Raw genomic sequence first — 25,576 nt, 5'->3', positions numbered from 1 at the left:
ACTCGTCATGCAATTACAAATACGTTCAGGTTCTACCTAATCCCATGCCCTTACACTATTTGCATTCTGATAGCTCCTCCACTCATTACTGCAGATGGTACCAGTACATATATAGGTAACAACTAAACAGCCATTCACGTCTCCTAGTGTTCTCAGTATAATTAATGCAAATGTTCACAGAAAAAAATATCAAAAACCAAAGACTACCTGGTGCAATGTACTGATCACTAGTACACACTCCTGTTCTTCTAGTTACATTGGTGTCCTCAGAGTTGCCTGTCTTCTAAACAGGTGACTTAAGATCTAGTGGACTTGCAATCAGGTTATCAGCGTAGTATGACCTTATATAACTACCACTATATATGTATGTATGCTCCAGTGCTTAGTGTCTCACAGATACTGGTTGACTTCCCAGCACAGCACAACACATTACTGACTCATATGAGATACAACATATACTCCCAGCAGTGGAAATGCGGAGACCTGAAGATCGATAACCTTCTCAAACTCCCAAACGCCACCTGTCAGCATTATCACATTTTCATGGATCTGTCACCTGTTACCGGCCCCAGATGCCAGATATGATTTCTTTATAATTTGGTTACCATTGGAAAAAATATTGCTTTTTTCACTGGAGTAATCTGGCATTTACTTCTTTTTTTATTGCATGCAGGTCGTGATGAATTGTGAGCCTGGTGGAGGTTGACAACAGATGCTGCTTTTAAGACTGCTTCTATTCAAACTGGGAACAAGATGGTACTAATGTCAACCTGTGGTCCCACCATGTCATAGTGCTTTTACAAGGTTTTATCTACCTGATTATAATACACAATTCTTTTTTACTACATGTTTTTACTATAAATCTCTGCTCTTTCAAAATAAATCATTCAACAGTTTGATATATCTGCCAAATTATATTTTCACAAATCTAAGTCTCTGAATCAAAATTGCTGCTGACAAGAATAAATCATTTGAATTCTTATTAAAGAAAATTATAGTGGAATTTTTCAGATAGAAAGTCAAAAGTTAAAGCTGTATTTTATTTTATAAAAGGCAAGCATGCAAATTTGTCTTTTCAAGAAACAAACATTACAATGCAAAATATATGATGAGTTCGAGTTACTTATAGTTTTGACTTAATAAAAATGTAGGTATTGTCAAAAGAACATTTCCCAGACTACAGAGTCATGTCCAGTATATGTTATACAGTGGTCAGTTCCTAAGATGTCCAAAAAACTTCCATCAAGGGGTCAATCCACTAGACCTTGCCAACACAGATCATTAGAAACAATAACACATTGTAACAGACCCTGGGAGCCAAAACGTCCAGACATATCTTCTTATGGCTTTTTTTACAACTTTTAAATTGACAAAATTGCTTTTTCTCAATTTTAGACCCATAACTACTCCTTCCTTCACTGTTCATCTTAATTGCCAATAAAATAGTGATGGAAAAAATGCAATAAGAATTAAAAAAAAAACACAGCTCAAATTTGAAAAACATTCCATATTGATTTTGGCTAGTTTTTCATAACATATAGTCAACAAAATATCACCAAAAAACACAAAATTTAAGTATCTCATAATTCATTATAGAGCAATCTAATGAAAAACATTTTTAGCAGATACTCACCAAAAAATTTTTTAATGTTTATCATAAAGAGAAAAAATACTACCTAGGAAAAAAAGAGTTCAGCCCACCCACAGCACTCACCTGAGGTGATGGTGTTATTATTGGTGGCAGCCTTGCTGGTGCCCCTGGTACGATTCAAGTTGCTGGGGATCTCCCCATTGAGATGATGTGCCTCCTTTGTCATTGAGCCTTTGCTGGAAGATTTGAATGGTGAGGGTAACCTGAGGAAATGAAAGAAAGAAGGAAGTCAGTTATGATAAATGACGAATAAAAAATATGATTTCCCTGTATAGGGGACAGGTGTCATTAATATTACTGAACCCAGTGGTACAAATGGCCTGTGCATGACTGAATACTAGACAGTGCATGCAATATGGTTTTCTAAAACAACAGGGGGTCATAATCATGTTTGACAACATAATTTCCGTCAAGTTTTGAGACATGCACCTCCATGAAAACTAATGAGAGCACCTGCATGTTCTGACAGGCCACTCTTGTCTGTGAAAAAAGATTTCATGTTTAATAGATATTTAATCTTATTCTTTTTCTTTGTTGCTGTTGTTTTTTATTTGTTTTGTCGCTCGTGACACAGAGTTGTACTCTTTTATTCAATGTCTAGAGAAAGCAACTGACACAACAAACACCATTTAGTTGTTTCAATCCATGGATATCACGAAAATAAATAAAAAAATCAATGATAATTTTACTGAAATATAAGTCGAAATGAAGTTATTTGGACTTCTCAAAAATGATCATCAACTGATTATTAACAGTATCATTTAAATTTGTCCACCAATGCAGCAAATATAAAATCTATCACATTCATACCATTATACAAATTATCAATTTCAATTTTTTAAAAAATTTTGTTTGAAATGTTATGTCAACTCACTGCCAACAATTACATAATTGATATCATAATGGTGCTATTGACATTCAATGCAACATTACACAGTATTAAAATCAAATCTAATGCCATCTCATAGATAACCCCAACACCAGCGAAAACAACCAACAATTCATAAATGTATACCTAACAAAAGAGTTATATTATCATCATCATCATGTAAACCCCCAGGTCCAGGTAGACCTGTCTGTGTGGTATACCAGGTGGTGTATAGGACAAATTAGTCCCGAGGTGTCCAGGTCACCAGAATGGTTGTAAAAGAGCAGAGTTTGATTGCAGGATACATGCAACTCCTGTCAGTAAGACCACACAGATAGGATGAAGACTGGGCTCAGCTCTTATGAATAGAAAATCTTAGGTTAAAGGCACCATGTGGAATAATTGTGGCTTGCATCTGCCTGATATCAAATTAGATGCCCTGTGTTAATATCCCTTTGACAGTAATAATCTACTGCAAGCATCAAAACATGGCAAATAAAATACAGCTAGGCACTTTGGTGAGTGTTCTTCGACATCAGAAAGTATCTCTGGGATAATTGAAATTCACAAACGCCATAAGTACCAGACAAGAAAGCCATGCAAGCCCACTGTTCACTCAGCTTTTCAACGGGAATTTCATTCTCTTTAATCTTTGACTTACAATCCTGCATGTAATTCTTTTATATAGTATGACCTCTTATAAATAAAACTTACTTATTAACTAAATTTCTATTAAAAGAATTTTTAGGTTCATTTGTTGGTTTAATCATAATTGGACATCTAAAACTATTGCCATTAATATTTGTGGCATCAAAAACTTCAATATCTATTATTTCCATTATTCCTTTAATAAAGCAAATTTCACACTTAATATTTTCAATCATCTGATTTTAGACTAATTCAATACAAGATTATTTTGTGGAAAACAGACTTAGAAATCTGAGATAAAGAAATTTCATTTCGTTGTCCAATGAAATGCAGCAGATAAGATGCATCACACCAATGTTTCTTCTCCAAACACATTCATAATCCCACCTACCACAATGGACTGACTAGATAACCTCAGAAAACTGTGAAGACCAGCTAATGCTCTTGAAATAAATTAGTGCTTGCCAAATAACCAAACTGGCACAAATGATTTTGTAGATGCTGTTTATAAAATTTAACTTAACTTTTCATTTGCAAGCAATTTCAAATGCTCATCTAGCTTTAAAGGCCCCAATAATTTTTTTTATAATATAAGGTATAATATTCATGTTTACACTTCTTTAGAAATTCTCAGTAATATACTAATGTGAACAATGCCATAACTGACCATTAAGCTCCCTGCCAGCAACCTGGCCCTAGTAGACTTTCCCTGACCCCAGTAAAACACCCTTGACCTTTCAAAAAGGTGATTCGAGGTATTATAGGTGTCTGGCAGATGTCTAGGAGAACTGCTCTCTTTTGTAGCTGGCTGCATAGGGTGTAATATCAATAAACATGAACCCAGATCTTAAGAAAAAGTTCAGTGCTTCCTGTCACTGTGGTCAAAGATGGGTCTAAATGCATGGGATACAGAAATTGTACTGGGGAGATGACAGATGTCTGAATGATATGATTTCCTATTGCTGTGCTGGGGAAAAATCAGGTCTTTCCTGTCTCTTTGGCCAAAGATGAATATCAATATTATTTTGGCTAGCCTTAAAATGAGAACTTGGAAACAGTACAGTTCTCAATGACTTATTGGGCTGTTGTAATATTTCTGAAACTTCCCATTAATGCCAGAGGATCTAGAAAATCACAATGAACATTTTAAAGAAAAAGAGAGAGAGAAAGAGAGGGGGAGGGAGGGGCTCACTCGACAGCCTTTTTAGGAAATGACTTACCTTGAAAGCATATCCCCTCCGTTAGCTTGAGCTGCCTTGCCACTGTCTTGTCTTGTTGTTGATGATGTATTTGTGACCACCTGTTGTTGTTGTTGCTGCTGCTGTTGTTGCTTCTGTTGCTGTTTGAAGCGAGATAAACTAAAGAACAGCCCAAGTATTGCCTTTAAGTTGCCATCTTTTATATCTGGAAAAGTTAAGATTAAAAATTATAAATGACTGAATTTATATAAGGAGGAAAACAAATGTCTCAACACCCCATAGATAATTTGTGTATCCATAATGTTATCACAAGGCACTTTACCGCAGAGTGATTCTACATGATATAAATGTGATCTCTTCAAGGAATCAAAAAAAAAAAAAAAATCTTCAAACATAAATGTATTTTTTATTTTGCAATGCAGATTCACCAAGTTGGAAATCATACATACAGCAAAGAAAATGTCTCCAAGTTAAGTAAACATACTGAAAACAATATCACAAAATAAACAAGGAAATTTCATTGTTTCTTTTTAACTTTTGAAAACAAGAATGCATGGGCGAAAGTTGTAAAAATGGAAAATTCTGAAAACCTACATGCAACTTGCAATTTCTCATCACATTTGGACCATATTAAAAGAAACATTCAAAATGAAGATTGAAAATCCTTAAATCAGGCATAGTCCTGAAAACTTTCACCTAAGGAAGTGAACTGCTCTTATATTATATGTGCACTTTGGACCAATCAATAAGGAAGATCCGGTGTGCTCTAAAATTATATGTACATTGTCACAATAAATATGTTGATGTGATGCAATAATGATGTATACTCCTTTAATACCACATGCATTTTGTTAGTAGCTTATGCTGCAATACAAGTAATAAAAAAGTATCTCTTGACTGAAAACATTGGGGGGGGGGGGGGGGGGGGGCAAAAAGTAAAGAAAAAAATCCCCCATGTTATGAAGGAGACAAATTACCACCTCCATACTAGTCATTTTCAAAAACACATTCAGTCTTTGTTATAATACAAAAGACCAAACTGTTTCAAATAATGAAATCTGCAAGTGGACCCATAAAACAGTTGCTCAATATTACAGATATCACTGTGTGCGACCTTCCAAGTTACACATAACAGATTTATGAATAGGCTATTAAAACATCTGCACTTACTAGCCGATTTAATGACAAAATAAATCACATTTTAGCATTCTAATAGCTCTTTTTTATTAGGATAAAGGCTTTCACAAGCATATGTATGATTTTCATAACAAAACTAAATTTTTGCCATATGTAACTAACACCATCTTTGCTCCTCTCTGAATCAGATTTGCTGTGGTATAACTAACGCCCTTCTTTTATTAAAAACGAATGACACTTTAGATTGAAGGACAAGGAGCCATTGTTTTTAACCTAAACATAGACAAAATAACCAAGCACAATAATAGGCTATAATAGCTAGGCTGGCTCTCCAGAACTATAAACATGGGACCACACACTGTAACATTATACAGCTGTTTGTTCTTCACCAAACCAATTGTTACAGACAAATGTTTAAGTGTTGTAGCATTTAAATCACCATTTAGACTCAAACATACTTCCTATTTAAGTAAACACTCCTGGTAACAACACAACAGCATAGAATTTATCAACATTCTTTTCCTCATTATTCTAAATACATTTCAATATTGAAACAAGCCTACATTACATGGCACCTCTATACAATTCAACTAGTCAATATTGGGTATCAATATTATGAGATTATTAGGGAACATCCGTCAAGAAATGTTCTATTTGAAAAGGGCCAGCCATGCACATTCTATTCAGGGGTACTTCTGGTACAGGTTTGGTGTATCACTGGTCAGGACAGGAAGAAAGTTAAATGCAGAAAATAATTTCTAAACTAGAGAGGGGTAGATGGGATAGCAATTTTTCAAATAGGATAGGACCAAACAAAAGCAATGTTATCTAATAAAACAACTTACCTTTTGCACTCAGTCCTTCTACATTGACGCCAAGATGGGCCAGGAATGTGAGGCAGGTGTTGAGATTCTCTATCTGAAATAGCAAAACCAAGAGTCAGAGCACGTATTGGCTGGACTGCTACCACAGTGATCTCTACAGAATTCTAACTATATCACGGTTCAGATGCCATTCTACTCGCCACTCGAAACATATAGCAGTTAGCTATCTGTCTTCAGTTTTCAATGTTTTCGGGTACGTCTCCTTTTTAGTTATATATATTATGTTAATAATAAATAATCTAAATATATAAATTCCTTCTTCTTAGAATTTTTCACATCAGAAAGCAAGATTGATACTGTCCATAACTATGAAATAAGTTCATGCTACAAATATGTCTATATAGCTGTTCACTTTCACCTATCAGTACCTGGTATCTTTATCAATGGTTTGCCATCAGAATCACATCAATGCCAGACAGTTTATAGCATTCTATAAACTATATATTGCAATAAAGCATGCTGTTTTCACACAGGCACTAAGATACATAAAAGGGGTATATTCCTAGAGAACCCCTTAAGCTGACTATTAACATAATACTGTGGCTCAATAAAACACATTACCCAAATACTCATTTCAGTTCAATGTTGTCACAGACACCATATAATACACTGTACTTAACCAGCAGACTCTGTTCCCCAAATCTACTGGTGACAGAGAACTAGTATCACAGAGACTCAAACAGTATCCTCCATTTGCCACAAAGCAAAACTATCACAGTTTATGTCATTATTCCCAAACTTCCTCATTACAAGGTACCAACTCATAACCTGTCACATTTACCATGATCCAGTGCAATAAATCACATAGAGTTGATCCAATATGCAGGTGCTATAGACAGCAATATTGCATCATTGCTGGTAATCCCCCCCCCCCCATGGTTCTGGATTTTATTATCTCTGCAGTGCACTGATCATTTCTGATGTAAGGAAGATACATAGGGCCATGTTTTTTTTTCTATTGGCATACACCTGGAGCTGATTTATATTACATGATAATGCTCAGAAACTTATCAGAAAAGTTTATAAGAAATGGAATTAACCTCACAAATGCAGGGTTTCCCACCAAATGATTTAAGCCTGTAGGTTTGATATCATAGTGCTATCTAAATTACACAATGAATAACATAAATCTTTTCTGAAAAAAAAAAAAGGAATATAAAAAATGCAAAAAACAACTCCAACATTGTTAACTATAAAAGAAGTTTCACAATGGCTTGAAAACTAATACCAAGCACACAGTGAAATATGTTTGATAATGTTGAAATTCATACTATGTACCAATGTAAATCCCCCATTCCCTCTCCTCTTACCTGTTGGGAATAAAGTCACACATGGCAACAAACTTGAGGAATAACTGTAAACAAGCCAAGCAATCAAATACTGCCAGTATAAAGACCAGTTATTCAGTTCACTGGGAGGACATATTCTACTTCAATCAAAATCACCGCTTCTTCATTCCTCCCAACAGACTGACAGTAAAAAGAATCAGGTCCTTTAGAAACACCTGACAAAACCCCCGTCCCACCATAGAATACTGCATTACATCACTGCTATTAAACTGACTCAGTCACAAAAATGACACTCCGTTTCAATTTAAGGGAACAATAGCCTAATTCAATCTACAAATATAATACCTTTAACTGCTGGGGTACCCTGTTTGTTTTCTTTTTCTTATTCAAAGTACTTGAAACCTGCATTTTAATATGGTTTAATCTTTGAGGTAACTCTTGAAGGACTTTTCTAACTGTTTCATAGAAGTTATTGAAAATAACTGCTATATGATCTAAAGTGCATTATTCATGGTGAATATGATCCAATTTTGATAACAATATTCTCCCATTTTTACTCAATAAATCAGTGTAAATCAATTGCAAGCTGACAACATAAACCATGTTTCATGTCCTGATAAGCTTAACTTGACATTAAATTGTAAATAAAAGCATCTTCACAAGTATTGATTTAGCAATAAATACAAATATCAATAGTAATATTTCTGCTGCAACTGAAAACATTATTTTTTTTTGTCACCAGTAATGTCTTTTCCATAGTTATTATCAACACCATCTACTGCGCAGCCTCACTGTTACCCCCCAAAAGTAACTATGAAATATGTGTAATAAATTGAAACTACAGGTAATAAAGGAAATGCTTACCAATAAATCTAACCATGTTGCTGTCGTAGTTTTTCTGTTGTTATGTAACTCAAGTTAACATTTTTTTAATAACTCATTTATTACATAACACGTCCAGCCATGCTGGCTAACTGGTAGAGAAAGAACAATGCATTATGGGAGATATGTTAATTACATTACAATATGCAACATCTCCCTTTTTTTTTTAAATAAAAATAAATCCTGGAATTATTTTTTTTTGTTAAAGTTGCTAATAAACATAATCAGTTCACTGTCCGTGTTGTCTTTGTCTCCAAGACATTTCAATGTTCACAGTTCATAGGCACATGTAAATGTTTTTTTTTTTTGTTTTGTTTTAACACAAAAGTCAACAGAATCTCAAGTCCAGAGTTCATAAATGAAACAATTATGATTTAGCTTATTGAAATTACAGTCAATTTTTTTGACACTTTCACAACTGACTTGTTACAGTCACTATTACTGAATTTATTCATAAGTTCAGTCTCTCTGGAGGTTTAATGTTCCTGCTTGATCTGCGTAAGGGTTGAGATTGAGGTGTTTCACATTTTGTAACAGTCTCTGTGTTTGTAATGTCAACAAGAGGTTCATCAGTTTCCTCAATCTCATTGTTTCTGAAATCAAAATGTTCTTTTGTCTTATGAATGTGTTTCCTGTTGCGTCGGTAATTTCCACCATTGGATTCCACATAATAAGATCTGGGTTTGTCTGATACAGTTTTAACTTTGGCAGGTTGCCATGTATTATTCTGAGTGTCATACATGCGAACAAATTCTCCTTCATGTAAAGGTGCAAGTGGTTTGACATGCTGATCATAGTGTGTTTTACTTGCCTCCTGTCTCTTCTGTAATGCTACATTGTAGTCGGAGTTCAACTGTGACTGTCCAGCGGGAATATTTGTTTTATACTTCCGGTTATTCAATAACTCACAAGGCGCTGGTAGGTTGTGATCAATGGGTGTTGTGCGAAGACATAACATGGATAGGTGGGGATCTGAATTTGATTCCCATGCTTTCTGAAATAGACTTTTAACAGTCTGTACCATTCGTTCTATGAATCCATTTGACTGCGGATACATAGGTGAGGATGTGATGTGCGTAAATCCCCAAGTGTTTGCGAAGTTTTTGAATCCTTCTGATGAAAACTGAGGTCCATTGTCAGTTTTAAGAATCTCAGGAATGCCATGCTCCTCGAATATGCTCTTTAAGTGTGCAATTACACTGCCTGATGATGTACTTGGAAGTTTCCGCACTAAGGGATATTTGCTGTACTGGTCAGCAACTAATAAGTAGTCAGTTTGTCTCCAATAGAACAAATCTGCTGCTAATGTGTGCCATGCGCGGGGAGGTACATCTGCTGGCAATAAGGGTTCCTTACTGTTGGCAGCTTGGTGTTTCTGGCAAGGTGGACACAGTCCGACTGTGTGCTCAATATCATTATTCATGCCAGGCCAGAATACTGATGATTTTGCACGTAGCTTACATTTCTCCACTCCCTGGTGGGCATAATGTAGCTGTTCAAGTAGGTCAGGGCGAAGTACTGTAGGAATAATCATCCTATTCCCCTTCATTATGATTCCATCTGCGATGCCTAACTCATCACGGTAGTTCCAGTATGGGTGAAGAATTTCTGGACACTCGCTGCGTGTAGCTGGCCATCCTACAGAAATCATTTCACGAAGAGCTGCTAGCTGTGGTTCCTTACTAGTTTCCTCGCGAATTTGCTCAATGCGTGTTGGACTTGCGTTCATGTACGAGTGTAATTCATGTACTGTAATGTCAAGTCCTTTGATATCGTCACCATCACAAGGTTTCATGCGAGAGAGGGCATCAGCTAGTCCTATATTTTTGCCTGGGACATACACAATCTCTGTGTCATAACACTGCGTTCTCAGCAACATGCGGGTCAGACGCGGTGGTGCGTTGTGTAGGTGCTTCTTGAAAATGGCTTCTAGAGGCTTGTGATCAGTCTCTACTTTAACATGTCTACCATAGACATAATGGTGAAACTTTTCAAGACCAAACACTACTGCCAACATCTCGCGTTCAATGTTTGAGTAACGTGACTCTGTTTCTGTGAGTGCTTTGCTAGCATATGCAACTGGGCCTTTATCCTGGATTAAGGCAGCTCCTAATCCATAAGATGAAGCGTCAACTTGGAGTGTAAGTGACTTGCTACTGTCGTAGAATTGTAGGTTGGTTGCGTTTGCTATTTCTCTTTTAATCTCATTGAATGCAATACTGTGTTCAGCATTCCACTGAAAAACACTATCCTTCTTACACAGGTCTCTGAGACTGCTTGTAAGTTGAGACATGTGGGGAATGTATCTGCTTAGATAATTGGTCATCCCAAGGAATGTTTGTAGTTCCGATACATTTCTCGGCTCATTCATTACATTAATGGCTTCTACCTTTGCTGGGTCTGGTTTTAGCCCGTCTTTTCCTATAATATGACCGAAGAATGGAATTTCCTCCTTTCTAAGAATCATCTTGTCTTCATTAAAGCGTATCCCCTTTCTTCTGGCTGTATCTAATACTACGCGCAGAGTCGCATCGTGGTCAGATCCGTCTTTCTGCCAACCTGCTATGATGAGGTCGTCGGCGATTCCGGTACACCCTGGAATGTCTTTGAATAGTTCTTCAATCTTGGCCTGGAAGACGTCTTGAGATAGCGAGAGGCCAAAGGGTAGTCTGTTGTATCTAAATCTTCCGAAGGGCGTATTGAAGGTAGTCAGAAGAGAACTTTCTTCATCTAACGTGATATTCCAATACCCACTCCGAAGGTCAAGTATACTGAAATAACGTGCGCCACTCAGTTGAGGTAGGATGTCATCCAGTGTTGGTGTGTAGTGGTGTGGACGTCTAATTGCCGTATTTAAGTCTTTTGGATCCAGGCAGAGACGTATTTTTCCATTGGGTTTGGTAACACATACACACGAGTTTACCCATTTCGTTGGTTGTGTGACAGGTGACAGGATCCCTTGCTCAACGAGAGAGTCCAACTCCTCCTTGAGTGCTGGCTGCAATGCAATAGGTACACGCCGTGGTGGGTGAACAACAGGAGAAACAGTGGGGTCAATATTAATGTGATATTCCCCATCCAATTTCCCTATACCTTCAAAGACATCCTTATACTCTGATAGTATGGACTGTCTTGTCACTGTATTTATGTTCAGAGTAACAAGTCCCAGTTTCTGACTGGTTTCCATTCCTAGTATAACTGGTCCTTCACAGTCCACAATATAACTGTCTGAGGTCACCATGACCTTGTCATTTGTGAATGTCAATGTTGCTATTCCACATACTGGTAACTTACTGCCACCATATGCAGTAATCGTGTCATTTGTAGGCTTTAGCGGTTGCTGAATTGCAAGTTTTTTGAAAGAAGACAGTGGTATTACATTTCCCTCAGCACCAGTGTCTATTTTGCAACGTAATGTTGAAGTAGAGTTCCCAACTTTAACTTCAATGTCAGCAAATGGCTTGACTGGGGACTGTTTTGACTGAATACTATCTACATATACAGAGTCAAAGTATACACTGCTACTGCCACTTTCATTTGCTACTGAATGCACAGTTTTACTATGGGTCGATGCAGTTACTGTTTTTGTTCTACATACCCTTTTCCAGTGATCTGGCTTGCCACATTTGAGACAAATTGTACCTTTAGCTGGGCACTGTTGAAAATCATGTTCAGTTCCACACTTACCACATTCTTGCAGTGGCTGTCGTGAGCGTTGCTTGCTTGGTACCTTTGATTGAGTTTGCTGGCGAGGAGTGCGATGTTGTGGCTGTCTGAAACGCGGTCTCCCTCTTTGACTGTTTCCACTTGGCCGTAGTGTGTGAATTTCCTTTGCCGATGTACTGTGAAGATCCTCAATCTGTTTCTTAGTTGCTTCCTCTGTTCGTGCAATAACAAGAGCCTGATCTAGAGTCAAATCGTCCTCTCTTTGTAATAATTTCGCCTGAATTCTCTCCGAGTTAGTGCCAAAAATCAGTGTGTCAATTATGTGTTGATCAACATCGGTATATTTGCATTCATTTGCCACGAGTCTGATTCGTCTGACAAAAGAATCAATGCTCTCACCTGCTTCTTGTCTGCATGCTCTAAGTTTAAATCTCTGAATTCGAAAGTTACTCTTGGGCTTCGTGTATTCTTCCAATTTTTGCCAATACGAGGTCAACACGTCTGGATCATCAATGTTAAAAGTTTTCACAATTTCGCGGCCTTTTTCTCCGATCCAAAGGAGAAGAAATTTCACTTGTCTTTCCTCTGACACAGCATCTAAAGGTCCTTGGAATATCAATTCACACTTTTCCTTGAAAAGTTTGAACGTACGCGGTAAGTCCATGGATTCCCAGTCCATGTGAGGCGGCTGTATCCCATACATGTGGTCCATTTTTTTTTTTCCTTTTTTTTTTTAGTGATTCTAAATCCGTTTTTATCTTGTAGTTTGTGGGTCATCCAATCTCCAAATTATGCTACATCCAATGTAGATCCCGATTCTGACACCATGTCGTAGTTTTTCTGTTGTTATGTAACTCAAGTTAACATTTTTTTTTTAAGAAAACTACGACAGTTGCCAGATTTATTAAAATATAATTTAATTTTATATTAATCATATTCACACATATTGTGATTCCTAATTTTGAGCATCTCTAATATGACAAGAACTAAAATGAATATGTTTAACATATTCAATAATGGATACAGAAATATCAAACAATACAGCCAGAGAATTTATACTCTGCTTACTGATATAGGCTCAAAATGGAAAACATATAAACTAAATGTATACTGAATTAAGTACCTCACATCTCAGGTGGAGATGAGTGTGCAGTCTTTTTATTGTAAAAATATATGTAAAAATATAGCATATTGTTCAACCCTGTAATATTTCCCAATACCAGCAGAATTCAGTTTTAAAAAAATCAAAAATAGGCTGCACACTCACACTTACCTGCTTGCATATGTCCCATACTGTTCATTCATTGATGGAGTAAAGCATGTTTATATGGCATTAGCACAGTGACAGACTAGATAAATATCTTAACTACACCTAATTATAACTTTGGTGGCTTAAATACCTTGATGTTTCTTATCTCACAACCATCATTTTTCACTCTGGAAACCAGTGTTAAATACTCTGTCAAACCAAGTCATTTCCAGTAACTCCTTTGCTTAAGTGTGCTGACATAGATATGTCACCAGGTGAACAACGTTGTCAGTCACTGTCCTTTTTCTCAGTCCACAGGTGTAACACAGTCAATGTACGCTTGATTAATGTCTCAATTATCTGCTGTGATGCAGGACAATATGTCCTCTGCCCACTGTAGGATGTCAATGGTTTCACAGATACAATCTACTGGTATTGGTGATATCAGATAGAATAGTGTGACCAGCTCGGCACTGGAGAAGGAGACACTGTCACATATTTTAGCCTTGTTCGCAGATGAAAATCAGAAAAAAGATTGAATACACTTTGACGCCGTGTGCGTATTGATGTCCTCAGGCATTTATTTCATTGACTGACTATAAAGAATTTAGTAGGTCCTTTTTAAACTTTTTTCTTTACTTAAATCCTTCTTCTTTCAACTGAATCTTGATGTTGATATTCCCACAAAAGGCTTGAGTCATTCTCTGTCACTCTATAATGTCAGTCTATTCTTCCATACGTCTCCCCAAAGAGATTCTTACAATGATGAGCAGATACCAGGTGAAATCCACAGCACAATAGTCACTCTTCAGATGTATGTTAAGTATTCCCAAACTTAGGTTGTTTCTGACTTTGTTTGATTACTATTCCCAAGATGCTGTTTTAACTTCCAGTACTCAAGGTATTTACACATCAAAAGAAACTTCTTCACTTTGCAAAAACTCTTCTTCACATAATGAAATTTGGTTTCATTCCAGACTTTCATGTGACTCAAACTTCATCTCTATGCCAATCTGAAAGTGTATCTCTCATGAAGAAGTTTCAACTTCTTCTATGCCTTATTTCTTTGATATCATAATACATGCCTCACATCTCAAAAGAACAAACTTTTCAGTCGATCCCTTTGATTCCATCCATGGCATATTTCTACAATGTTTCTTCTTTGTCCCAGTCAGCTGATCATAGTGAACCTCATAATACAGCAGGCATGTATCTTATAAATAATCCACATATCTGAATTGTCTACAGAAGAGAATGGACAAGAAGACAAGTGTTACCCAACTCCCCATCTTCTCTGCCTTCACTTGCTTTGCATTCACTGCTACTGAAGCTTGTAATGTATAAATACAGAGGGGAGCTGATGATTCACGGGTTTTCATACTTGATTAACAGATGCTCTGGTCAATTCTTGGTCAAACATGGCCTCAGGATGACCAGTGCCATTAATCTGAGAATGGATTTCTCAATATTATGTGTAGACTTCCCCCAGAGGATAATCACTCAATGTTTAGAATCAGAATTTGTGGCAGAAGGTTCAAAATGGAGTAAAATACAGCAGCCAATCATCACATATACACCTGTACACATTACTGCACTAAATGTTGTATTCATGCATTTGTTGAAAGCAACCATTTTTTTGTATAAGAAACACTGTACACATACTTTTTTTTACTGACACAGTGTTCATTGTGCCAAAAAAAAAAAACGCCATGCACAGTAACAAAAACAAATACAACATGAGTGACGATGAAGATGGAAATTAAACCAATCACTTGTGGTTTGAGTCTCTATTTGATCTTTACAACAATATGGACATTTTTTTTTTTTTTGAAAAATGTGCTACAACTCCATGGCATCAAACTAGCCGTCACCTAATAATGAAACTATTTTCTTTATCAACTCCTATTCTTCATCAATTTTGTTTAAAGCAAAACAAGTACTTACTTGGAAGAAATTACAATGACAAACTTTCCATCATAATTAATGTCTTTAGGCAAAAGTACCATGTTGCCAAAACAAATACTTCTCATAAGAAATCAAAGATCACCAAACAATCTCTTGCCCTTCTTTTCTCAATCCTTCTCCTTGTTTGTAACAACTTCTCCCATCATTATTCCCTGTGGGAATGTCCAGCAGTTCTGAGGAATACTACACTGTCCATTGTCAATTAATGGAGACATCTAATTCAATAGCATTGTTTGTAGAATAATGACTTCTGTCTAGGGACATAATCGAAAGCTGTCTGGACTGTGTTTATAAAGCCCTGCAGTCTATCAGTAGTTCATCATTAGGCTATTTAGAAACTCATGACATTTTAATCTCTTCAATTCTTTGTGCTAAGACAGCATACCTGATGTTTGATGTACCTGACAGAAAAATACTTAATAGCTCCCATCTAAGTTGCTGGGTTTTACTTGAAAAAGTTGTTAGTTTAATAGACTTAGAAGTGTACACCTTAAAAATAAACTGAACTCTCTTTCAGTAAATACAAAACTAGATTAACTAAACCAACTTTCATAACTTATTGTACAGAATGTAATCTAGTTGTCATTATCATTATTAATTTATTTACAAGGATAATAATGAGTGTTCATGAATATTTCATGATAATTAACTCATCAAGCTATCTGTGTATTCAGTAATTGTTAAAGCTGTACTCAGGAGTCCACAGCAGAACACTGAATGATGAAATGAGGTACATATATCACTGACTACAAGTATACACATGGTGAACTGTGTCAGGTGTGACAAATACCTGCATGCTCATCTCAACACAATGAAAAACAAGATTGGCATGCAAAATGAGAAAATTGTATATGAAGATGATGGGACAACACCTAGATGTTTTCCAATGTTGACATTGAATTGAATAGTTATAAAAAAACTTACAATGAATTGCCACTAAATAAAGCAAATCTGATATGATAATTATGCATCATTAATAATATAATAGACAATTATGTATTATAAATAAATAAAGAGTTAAATTCATATCAAATATCTAAATTCAAAAGGGCTACTGAACAGTGCATTAATGCTCTATAGAGCCAGCCATATGCCCTGCTATATACACAGATAGGATTAGATAGGAAATCAATGGGTTCACATTATGTGTAGACTTCAGAGAATATGCTTATTAACCTAGGTGTCAATTCTGCCTGCCTTAAATTCACCATTATAATACAGTATCAAACCCTATTCCTATTCTCTCAAGCTTTTTTCTTAACACTTCTTGTAAACTATTTATTTCATTCTGCAGCAAACAATTTTCCCAAAAAAATTAATCTTTATACTTTAATCAAAAAGACCCAGCAAGTGAACAAAATCTGAAAAATCAATTTCCTCAACCAATTTAGAAGTTTAATGTGAATTTCCTCATGTCAACAGCAAAGTTTTTTTTTCAGAGCTACACAATTTTCCTTACCTTCCTGAATAGGATGCTCTAAACTCTACAACTGCATATTTATATCAGCACAGACACACATCCCCCCACTTAATAGTTTCCTTTGCTTTCCCTATAAACTTGTGAGGGTAGAGGAATGCATGAGAAAAATAAGCTCTGTTACAAATTAAACTAAGTTGTCATTAACACAATATTCCCTTCAACTTACAGATACTTTCATAAACTGCTGCAGCTTGTTCTCTTAAGTGTCATCTGTATAAATATTCTCTTCCTCTTTCCTTTCCAACTGAATTACATGGAAAAATCAGCCTAACTGGTCATACTGAAATTAACATTCAAATTTCCTATCCACTTCTCTGCTGTCTCCACACTAAATACCAGACATCCGCCCATTTCATTACTGAATGAAAATAAAAGAACTCTGGAAAATCTTACATTAGACCTTTTACTACCCATCCGTTTACAACCAGATAAAACACACATGACTGTGACAGTGCAAATATTTTCTCCCATAAACTATGCCTAATATGTCTCTAAAGACCTGTGTTTACAAAACATGAACATTCAACTACAAATATTATTGCCTGACCTCAAAAGACCTATTATAAATGATCAAACCCTCTTGGGCATAGACCTAGCGAGATTCTACAAAGAAGTGCCTGTCAGCTAAGCAAGGGACCAGTTTAGAGCAGGTGGGGTGGAGGTGGAGAGACTGGACTAGAGCTGTTTGCACAAATTTAAACAATGTTTCCTTCTCTAAGGCATGAGTTGATGTGGAACACCTAGACTGCACCTAATCACCTAGACTGGCGTGAAACATCACAATTCTACTTTCAGCTAATTGAAAAAAAAAACAAACTTATACCACTTGCTAATACAAAAACTTGACCAAATCGATTCTTTGTCAAATTATCAATTAATACATTTCATATTTCTTGCTTAAAATAAATTATATTTTAAGTCAGTTTAAGTCAGGTTTACCAAAGTGACATCCTATGAGGTTGATCTTGAAGAGCTTTTTTATTATTAGTCCCCTCCAGTCTGTCTTGATTAGAATGTAAGTAGGTTCACTGAGTCAGATCAACTAAACAGGAGGAATATTGAAAAGTGGCCCAAATACCCTGTAACTCAATAGTCAGTTTTTCATTTTTTTTTCTTTACTGGACTGGTTAGACAGACAAATATACACACAATCTTCACATTAGGGTTTTGAAGTGGTTTTAATTTACCTTCATTAAGACCAGAAACCACATGGCACATGACCAGCACATGTCCCAGTGGGCGGTGGATTCAAACTGTATCTGCCATTACTACTAAAACAAAAGTCTTTATGATTAGTGTCTGGTCCTACCCATATCCTTCCTTTTTGTCACTGGACCAACCTTTTCCTTCCCTCCAAAAAGGACTAAATCTTGGATGGTTCACCTCATACAGGGACATGTATCCAAAGATAAGATATTTCCATTCCTCTTAATATCCTTTTAAAGGAAACATGGTTTTATCCTTCTAAATTTGTTTTTATCTGAAACATTTAACTCATATTCACCAATGCGGATAAATACTATATCCATCCCTATGAACACCAAGTACAACTAAAAGAATCTAATTTACTATCACAAGAATCAAAAACCAAAGTAAAAACTACAGTTAGTTTGATCTCTATCCAGTTGACTTCGTTATTTTAAGACACTCACTGCTAAACTAAAACTGACCTCCAAGAGATACTTGGCCAAAACTTGGCCACTTCAATCACATTTCACCTATTGCGTGTTACCATAACAGAAAATGCCAGATAACACCCCTACCCCACTGACTTTGTGATCTACACAGCAAGTGTCCCTGCCAGACAGCCCACCAAGATACTGGACTTACCTCTAAAAACTGGAGAGGCAGATAAAGAGCAGACTTTCAACTCACCTGTTGGCTTCTGTCTGTTGCCACAGGATATTAGGTGTACTTTGTTGCACAGAGCACCCATCTGATTCAGCAGCAAGCTTCACCTATCTGAATCATGTTCCAACTCCTGCCCACGTGAAACCCAATACAACAGGGCTGACTATTTGTTGTTGATGTATTGCCACACAGCATGTGTGTATATAGGATATACATAGCACATTTGAAGATCACAGTAGTAAATAAGCAGGAATTTAAAAATGATCAATATTCATATGGGCCAGTTAACACAACTTCTAGATTCAGTTGCCCACGCTTCAGCTATTCTCCAGAAACACAATGAAGTCACACAGGAGATAAGATAGGAAACGAGCACATCTGCAAATCCAATAGGAAGCATAACCCCATGTTTTGTTACAGGCTTCACTACACAAATGTCCTAACACATCAGATAATGGGAATGGAAACATGCCAGTGCATCTTTCTAACTCATCAATATTTTTTACTGTGATTTTTTTGCAGTTTTCCCAGCATGAAGATCTATATGTGCTGTAGCACACTGTCTGGGTTCTTTTCTAACCTGTTCTGATACTGGGTGAAAGCCAAATGTCAGTACATGCAGTTATTTCAACCTCAAGCCCGGAATCTTGGTGAAGACGCCCCCTCTCCTTCTTGCCCTTCAAGAAATATTTTGAATAAAATCACACAACATTCTTGAAAGAACTCCCATCTAAAACTTTTAAGGCACTCGACTCAAGTGTTTTCCCCTTTCATTTATACTCCGAATGGTTATTGTTGTGCAACAATGCACTACTGTGACCCAAACCTTATAATCCTTTGAAGCAGTTTTTTATCCCAAAAAATATGATCCTCTCTAAAATATGGCCCATCTCCTGACAAGTCAAAGAAAAACATCCTAGTTTGCTGGTCGTATGATATTGATCCTTCTCCTCCCAGTGCTATGCAGCTATCACACAGGTCATGGTGTGATATAAGATGATATCAGTCATTTACTTACAAATGATGCATCTTTTCATGCCCTGCAGCTACAAACAGTCACAGATGCACAGTTCTGTAGCCAGTGAAGATGAAATCCTACTTGATAATTAGGATAGTGAATATAATTGCCTGTCGTGAGAAGTAATTAATATAACATGCAAATATTTCATAATTTCCATAAGCATGGGCTTAGACTAAACATTTGAATGAAAATCACTTCTGACTAACTTATAAATATTGGATAAAAGGGAAAAATTAAAAAGTATTTGATGTATTTTAGTATAAAGGTAATTAATATATAAAGGTATTTTATATTAAGGTATTTAATAAAGGATGCAATGAGAAATCCAATAAGTGATTAAACTTATTAAAATATATAGTTTGCCATTAACTCATTCTGTCATCCTGGGCTCCGTATCTCGAAAGGTTCGCTATGTTGCTCATGTGCGCGAGTGTCTCGCTTCCACAACCGATTCTATTTCGAGATACGGGGCCATGGAATCGAGACACTCGCACACGTGCGCAACACAGCGAACATTTCGAGATACAGAGCCCTATTCTACCCATATGACCAAATATTCCAGTTCCACATCAGCCAACCCTGTCCTACCCAGTGAACTTTGTGTCTGAACAAACCCAGGTCATCACTAAGAGCCAGGATGGGAGAACTAATCAATGGCACAGACATATAATTACCCTGAACAACATGACACTAACCAATCTTCTGTCCAGGTTGTAATTTCCAAGGGGGAAAAGGACAGTTTTTTTTCAGCAGCCTTAGGTATTGTTATTTTCATAACCTGTGTTTATTTCTACAAGACATGTTATATTATTTACAAAAAACAAAAAACAAAAAAAAAAAAATCATCCCTAACTTCTGGCAATCTCGATATAGCAGAGCTGATTAGATCTCCATAAAAACAAATGAAAAAGCCATAAATATCCCCACTATCAGACAGTGTTCATTGTATAACATGGCTGTTTTACTCCTGCCCTTACACACACACCAAATCAGGTGTATAGTTAGTCTGCCCCCAGGTACAACAGCTGTTCTAATGGTTACCGACCTTTTCTCTAATTCCGAGTCTTTTACTCTTACCTCCTTTTTCTACAAATTATGTTTGATGTATATTAGATTGCAAGCTCAGACTGGAAAAGTCAATCTTTACCAGATTTCCCACCAATTGCTTTTGCTGGTTGTCCCACTCAAGGAGAAGGCAATAGGATTTTTTTTTTTTTTAAATTTCTGGACTTGAACCAAATCTTGGAAAGTGGATTTACTCTAGTGTACTATACCCAGCCTCTCAGAAATTCAATTGACTGCTGAATAGTGTACAGCACTAACAGTCTGTTTAATGTTACATCAACAAAATCTGGCTGTAGTTTTTCGCATTAGATGTCTGCATCATCATGACGCTGTTCTCCTTATAAGCATATGCAGTATAAATCATATATCAACCTGGCCCAATTGAGCCTAGAGAAAAATAGACATATCTCATACATAAAATAAATTTTATGTTCAGAGAATATAGTACTATCTACTGCAACTGGTTTGCACAGACAGACAACCTGCATGCCATTTAATAATCAGAGAGCCTTAACCAAACTGTACTGCACTGCAATTCCACGAGCTGCCGGTGTAATTATGTGTGCAACATCCAACATTAACATTTTATATAATTATATACATGTAGATACTCCTTAGAAGTTTCATCAAAAGGAGGTGCTATATCAACGTAAAAACAGTACTTTATAAAAACCATAAATATAGTAATTATAAGCTCCAGACATCAGCAATAAAATAAGTTATTCGTATTTCTCTACACAAATAGGAAAGGATCATTGAATTTAGTGCAAAATGATAACAATTTGCCAACAGTTCATGTTTTCCCCATGGGCACATGACTACAGGCCGGTAACACAGCATGTACTTCCCAAAAAGCAGCATGTTATCTTTAAGTACCTACCCACCCATTTACAGAAAAAAAAAAAAAACAAAAAAAAAAAAAAAAACAAAGCAAACTTTCTGAAAGTATATTTCTATCCATATTCCGGGTAATTTCACATCAGCCCCGGACTGCTTCATATAAAAATATTGACCCCCACACATATATTTTTTTAATAAAATACATGTAGCATATCTTGTGAAATTAAGTACTTACCACATAAAACTGATAATGTAAATCCAGGAAATGGTAAACTCATCTAAATGAAACGTACTTTATAATTATTCCAGGTAATACTTGACTTTATGTCTCCTAGCTGTGAGAGACTAGTACAAATGAAGTCAACCTAAAATAATAGTACACTTTGTCTGTGTATGTCTGTGAGCTGACTTCCCACCAGAACACCTATCCAGGTAGGGTGTAATCATAATTACCCAATGCATGTGTTTCTAAGAAAACTGCCCAGAGTCAGACTTACCATCTGTGAGGATGTCCTGGGCTTCTGCTTGATGTCCTGCACCTTCTGATTGGCTGAAAGGAGAGCAAAAACATGTAAGATGATCCATGGTTGGCTGACAAGGATATTGAACCTGGTTCACATAAAGATCCCACTGAACCTTGCTGGCATGAGTGTGTGTCTGTTCAGATGCAGTAAAAATATACACTATATTACTCACTTGCCACTGCTTGTTTACTTTATGAAGTGTGTGCCCTGCAGGGATGAGATTTGTGCAATATGAGGATGGATATATGTATGTGTAGAGATGATATCAAACATGACAAGAGCATGCACATAAAAACCAGTTAGATCATTTTAATGATTCATTTCTATGTGAACAATCTAAATTTCCCAGATTTCAGAGTCCCCATTACATTGCAGTGATGAGTTGCCACATACACATAAATTGCGATTTGGCATTTTTTCAGCTTAGATAGGATGAACAAGACAAAGTCAACTCTTTACATCTAACATATAAAAGCCATAGAAATTTGCCAAGTTTCATACAGTGTTAACTAGGAAAAGTTACCAGCATTTTCCATCAGAAAACACATCAGCAGCTTGTTATTTGTAAATTTGTCTCCAGACTTTTTATTCATGTGCTTATATAGATATGCTGAACATGTGGGTGCCAAAATACGTAACACGCATTGTCATGGAATTGTTTTAAGATGGTTTAAAAACAAGTAAAATCTATGTAATTTCTGTTCTTCTTGTTATGTGATAATCAAAAGAAAAAGTTTTTGAACAGTAATGCTCCATGTTATCTTGGAAAGAACATCTTTAATGACACAAACAACCCTAATGTCCTATGTACATATTATAGATTTCCATATTCTTTGATGCAGCAAGTTAAATTCATGCATTCAATAACATAAAAAGAAAAAAAAAGAAAACATGATGTCATCTTATGGCTCAATACTGTCAGTCTAACAGTAGATATAAACCATGCTGACAAGCCCACCATGCTTTCATCAAAGGTACAGACCCTTCAAGGTGCTTGTGGTTTGATCAAATTCAAGAGCAGCTTTTGCTGTCACATCTCATTGGTGAATAAAACATCTTTGCCCTACACTAGGTGTGAACTGTATGATCAATTTGCCTCAATCATTTATAAGTTGAAAGTCAAGTCAGCTCCCTCTTTAGTGAGATGAAATAACACACCAGGGACATCACTTCAGAACTAATTCTATTATTAGGTAAGACCCTACCTTTCAAAACCAGTCAATCAAATGCTTTGCAAAGAGTACCAACATGTCAAATGTTTTCTCCATCCTACAAATGCCATTTTTACAGTTGGTATCAAAAGTACTAATCCCTGCCTATCACAAAAAAATTACACCAATGTTAAATGTACCCATTAAGTTTGTAACAAATAATTAATGCCTCTTAACCCAAGCCCTTTTCTGCTGCATCATTTAGCAGTTTGACCTTTCAGTAGCCACAGGCATTTGGGCAATGCAAATATATTTTAGTTAATTTTCTGAAAGTTTCCTTGGTGTAAGACTATTACATTTCACAACACTGGGCAAGCAAGCAGGCCATTTTAAAGTGTTGGCCAAATTTGGTTAGGTTTCCCTAAAGTAACTAAAGATCTAGGGTATCAATATGTTGCTACCCTTTCTAGTGTACCTATGAGTTTGAGCTTCTGTATCAGAATTAAGGCATATTTTACCAGGACACAAAAAGCACAGGAAACAAAAAAGGTGAACATGCTTACAAAGATATTTTTTAATCCGTCTCGAAATTAATTACCTTTTTTAATCTGAAAAAAGAGCTGACATTACACTGTGAATGTACCAGATATATATTCAAGGAATACATTTGCCAGATTTTTTTTTCAGTGCAAGCAATTTTATATCCCCTTGAGGATTTAGAAAACATGCCCTTGTATGATGATTCATTGCAGTCAGAGAGTAGATTTCTGTTTTCAGATATGTATCGATAACTGTGTCATTAATCAGTCCATAGTCTTTTAATACTTTAACATTGCATATTAAAGCCAGCTATTGATTAAGATAAAGAACTTGACTGAGAAATGCATTTTCCAGTTAATCAAGCAGTTTTGTTTTTGTGGCTCTAGCATTTTAATAGCAAATACTAAGCCGCTTATCAGCAGCCTGCAACAACTTGGAAAAGTCTTTTATAAACTGATAGAGATGCAGAGATTAAACAAATGTTTCCTTAGGGAAAAGGTAGAAAAGTTAGTCTTATTACCTGCTCCTAGAAGTTAATATTTTGTCTCCTGTATTTGCTTATAAACGTTTTTGCCTGTGATAAGATCGACTCAAACAACAATATAAAGTTTTTAAAGAATACCTGAGTTTTTTCTGATTTATCAAGGAAGCAATTAAGTAATCAGAAAAAACGTGTAATAGATTATATGGGAGGGGGGGGACCAAGAAGTGCTGATGTTTCTCTATTTGGACTCTTCTCTGACAAATCTCTGTCTCAATTCAACCATCCAAAAAGCCAGCAAAGAAACAGCATGGTAAGGGAATGCATTATTGAAGAGCATCAAGTTGAGTAGCTCCTCTAATCAGTCTGACAGCCCTGTCAATACCCCTTGACTAATGGACCATCTTGACAGATAGAGGATTTCACAAGTTTACATCTCTTAAGGCTCTTAAACAATGAATCACCATCACAGAAACAGGGGATTAAACATCAATTTCCCCCCTCAGAGGCAAGAGGATTAATATTTTTTTATAAACCCATGAAAAAACAGATCATTTTCTTCTTAAATCAACGTATCAGGTTATGGGATCATACATCAAAATGTTCAACATAACGGGTTATCATGAGATACCAAACTTGGGATTGTGGGTGAAAAAAATACCCTCTGCTAATAGATCATCTACTGCTAAAATCAACATATCATATCCAGATTTGTTTTTAGACCAACATACCAACCTACAGTATTAAATCTCAAACCTGCCAATAAAGAGGTTGTGCAATCAGCTGTAAAAATAGAGAAAAAACAAAGCACATGTTTTGCGACCAGGTCTGATCAAAGCAACGTTAAGTCATGTGAGCAAAAAGCAACAAGGCAAAGACGGTTGGTGTTTTCACAGGTCTTCTGATGTAACCTTCAAAATATGAGCAACTGATGGGGTAGCTTTGTGAATCTTTTATCAACATCACTGGTTCATTTTTGATTCCAACAGAGTGATACATTGTGGTTAACCGCTGTTAAAGACAATTTTTGTGGTGATTTTATGGTACTGGGAAATATTTCTCTAGTAAGAAGGAAAGTGAATGTTCCTACAGTTGATAACATGGGAAAAAAACGACTAAAATTTTGAAGAACATCCCAGTGACAATTCTGACACTACATGTATCTGGACATTTGCAAATTTTCAA

The 25,576-nt window shown here is 36.2% G+C and overlaps 1 protein-coding gene across 11 annotated transcripts in view; it reads right to left on the bottom strand.

Moving 5' to 3' along the window:
- Positions 1 to 25,576, bottom strand: part of LOC106170586 (neuron navigator 2) — a 167,818-nt gene that overhangs the window by 81,393 nt on the left and 60,849 nt on the right. For 8 of the 11 annotated variants that reach the window (XM_013550494.3, XM_013550496.2, XM_013550499.2 and 5 more), the window contains 4 exons: positions 22,193 to 22,245; positions 6,349 to 6,421; positions 4,388 to 4,571; positions 1,715 to 1,854 (listed from right to left, as the gene is read on the bottom strand). In XM_013550494.3, the coding sequence (XP_013405948.2) occupies positions 1,715 to 1,854; positions 4,388 to 4,571; positions 6,349 to 6,421; positions 22,193 to 22,245 (450 nt within the window). Of the gene's footprint in view, positions 1 to 1,714; positions 1,855 to 4,387; positions 4,572 to 6,348; positions 6,422 to 13,624; positions 14,783 to 17,084; positions 17,112 to 18,793; positions 19,235 to 22,192; positions 22,246 to 25,576 lie in introns of those variants that run through there. The other 3 variants (XM_087000649.1, XM_087000647.1, XM_087000650.1) reach the window with 3 other exon arrangements.

Source organism: Lingula anatina, chromosome 1 (genome assembly GCF_051362555.1).
Source record: "Lingula anatina isolate TDL-2025a chromosome 1, LinAna3.0, whole genome shotgun sequence".
NCBI lineage: Eukaryota > Metazoa > Brachiopoda > Lingulata > Lingulida > Lingulidae > Lingula > Lingula anatina.
Note: the sequence above shows the minus strand (reverse complement) of the source record. Positions and strands in the feature narration are given on the sequence as shown.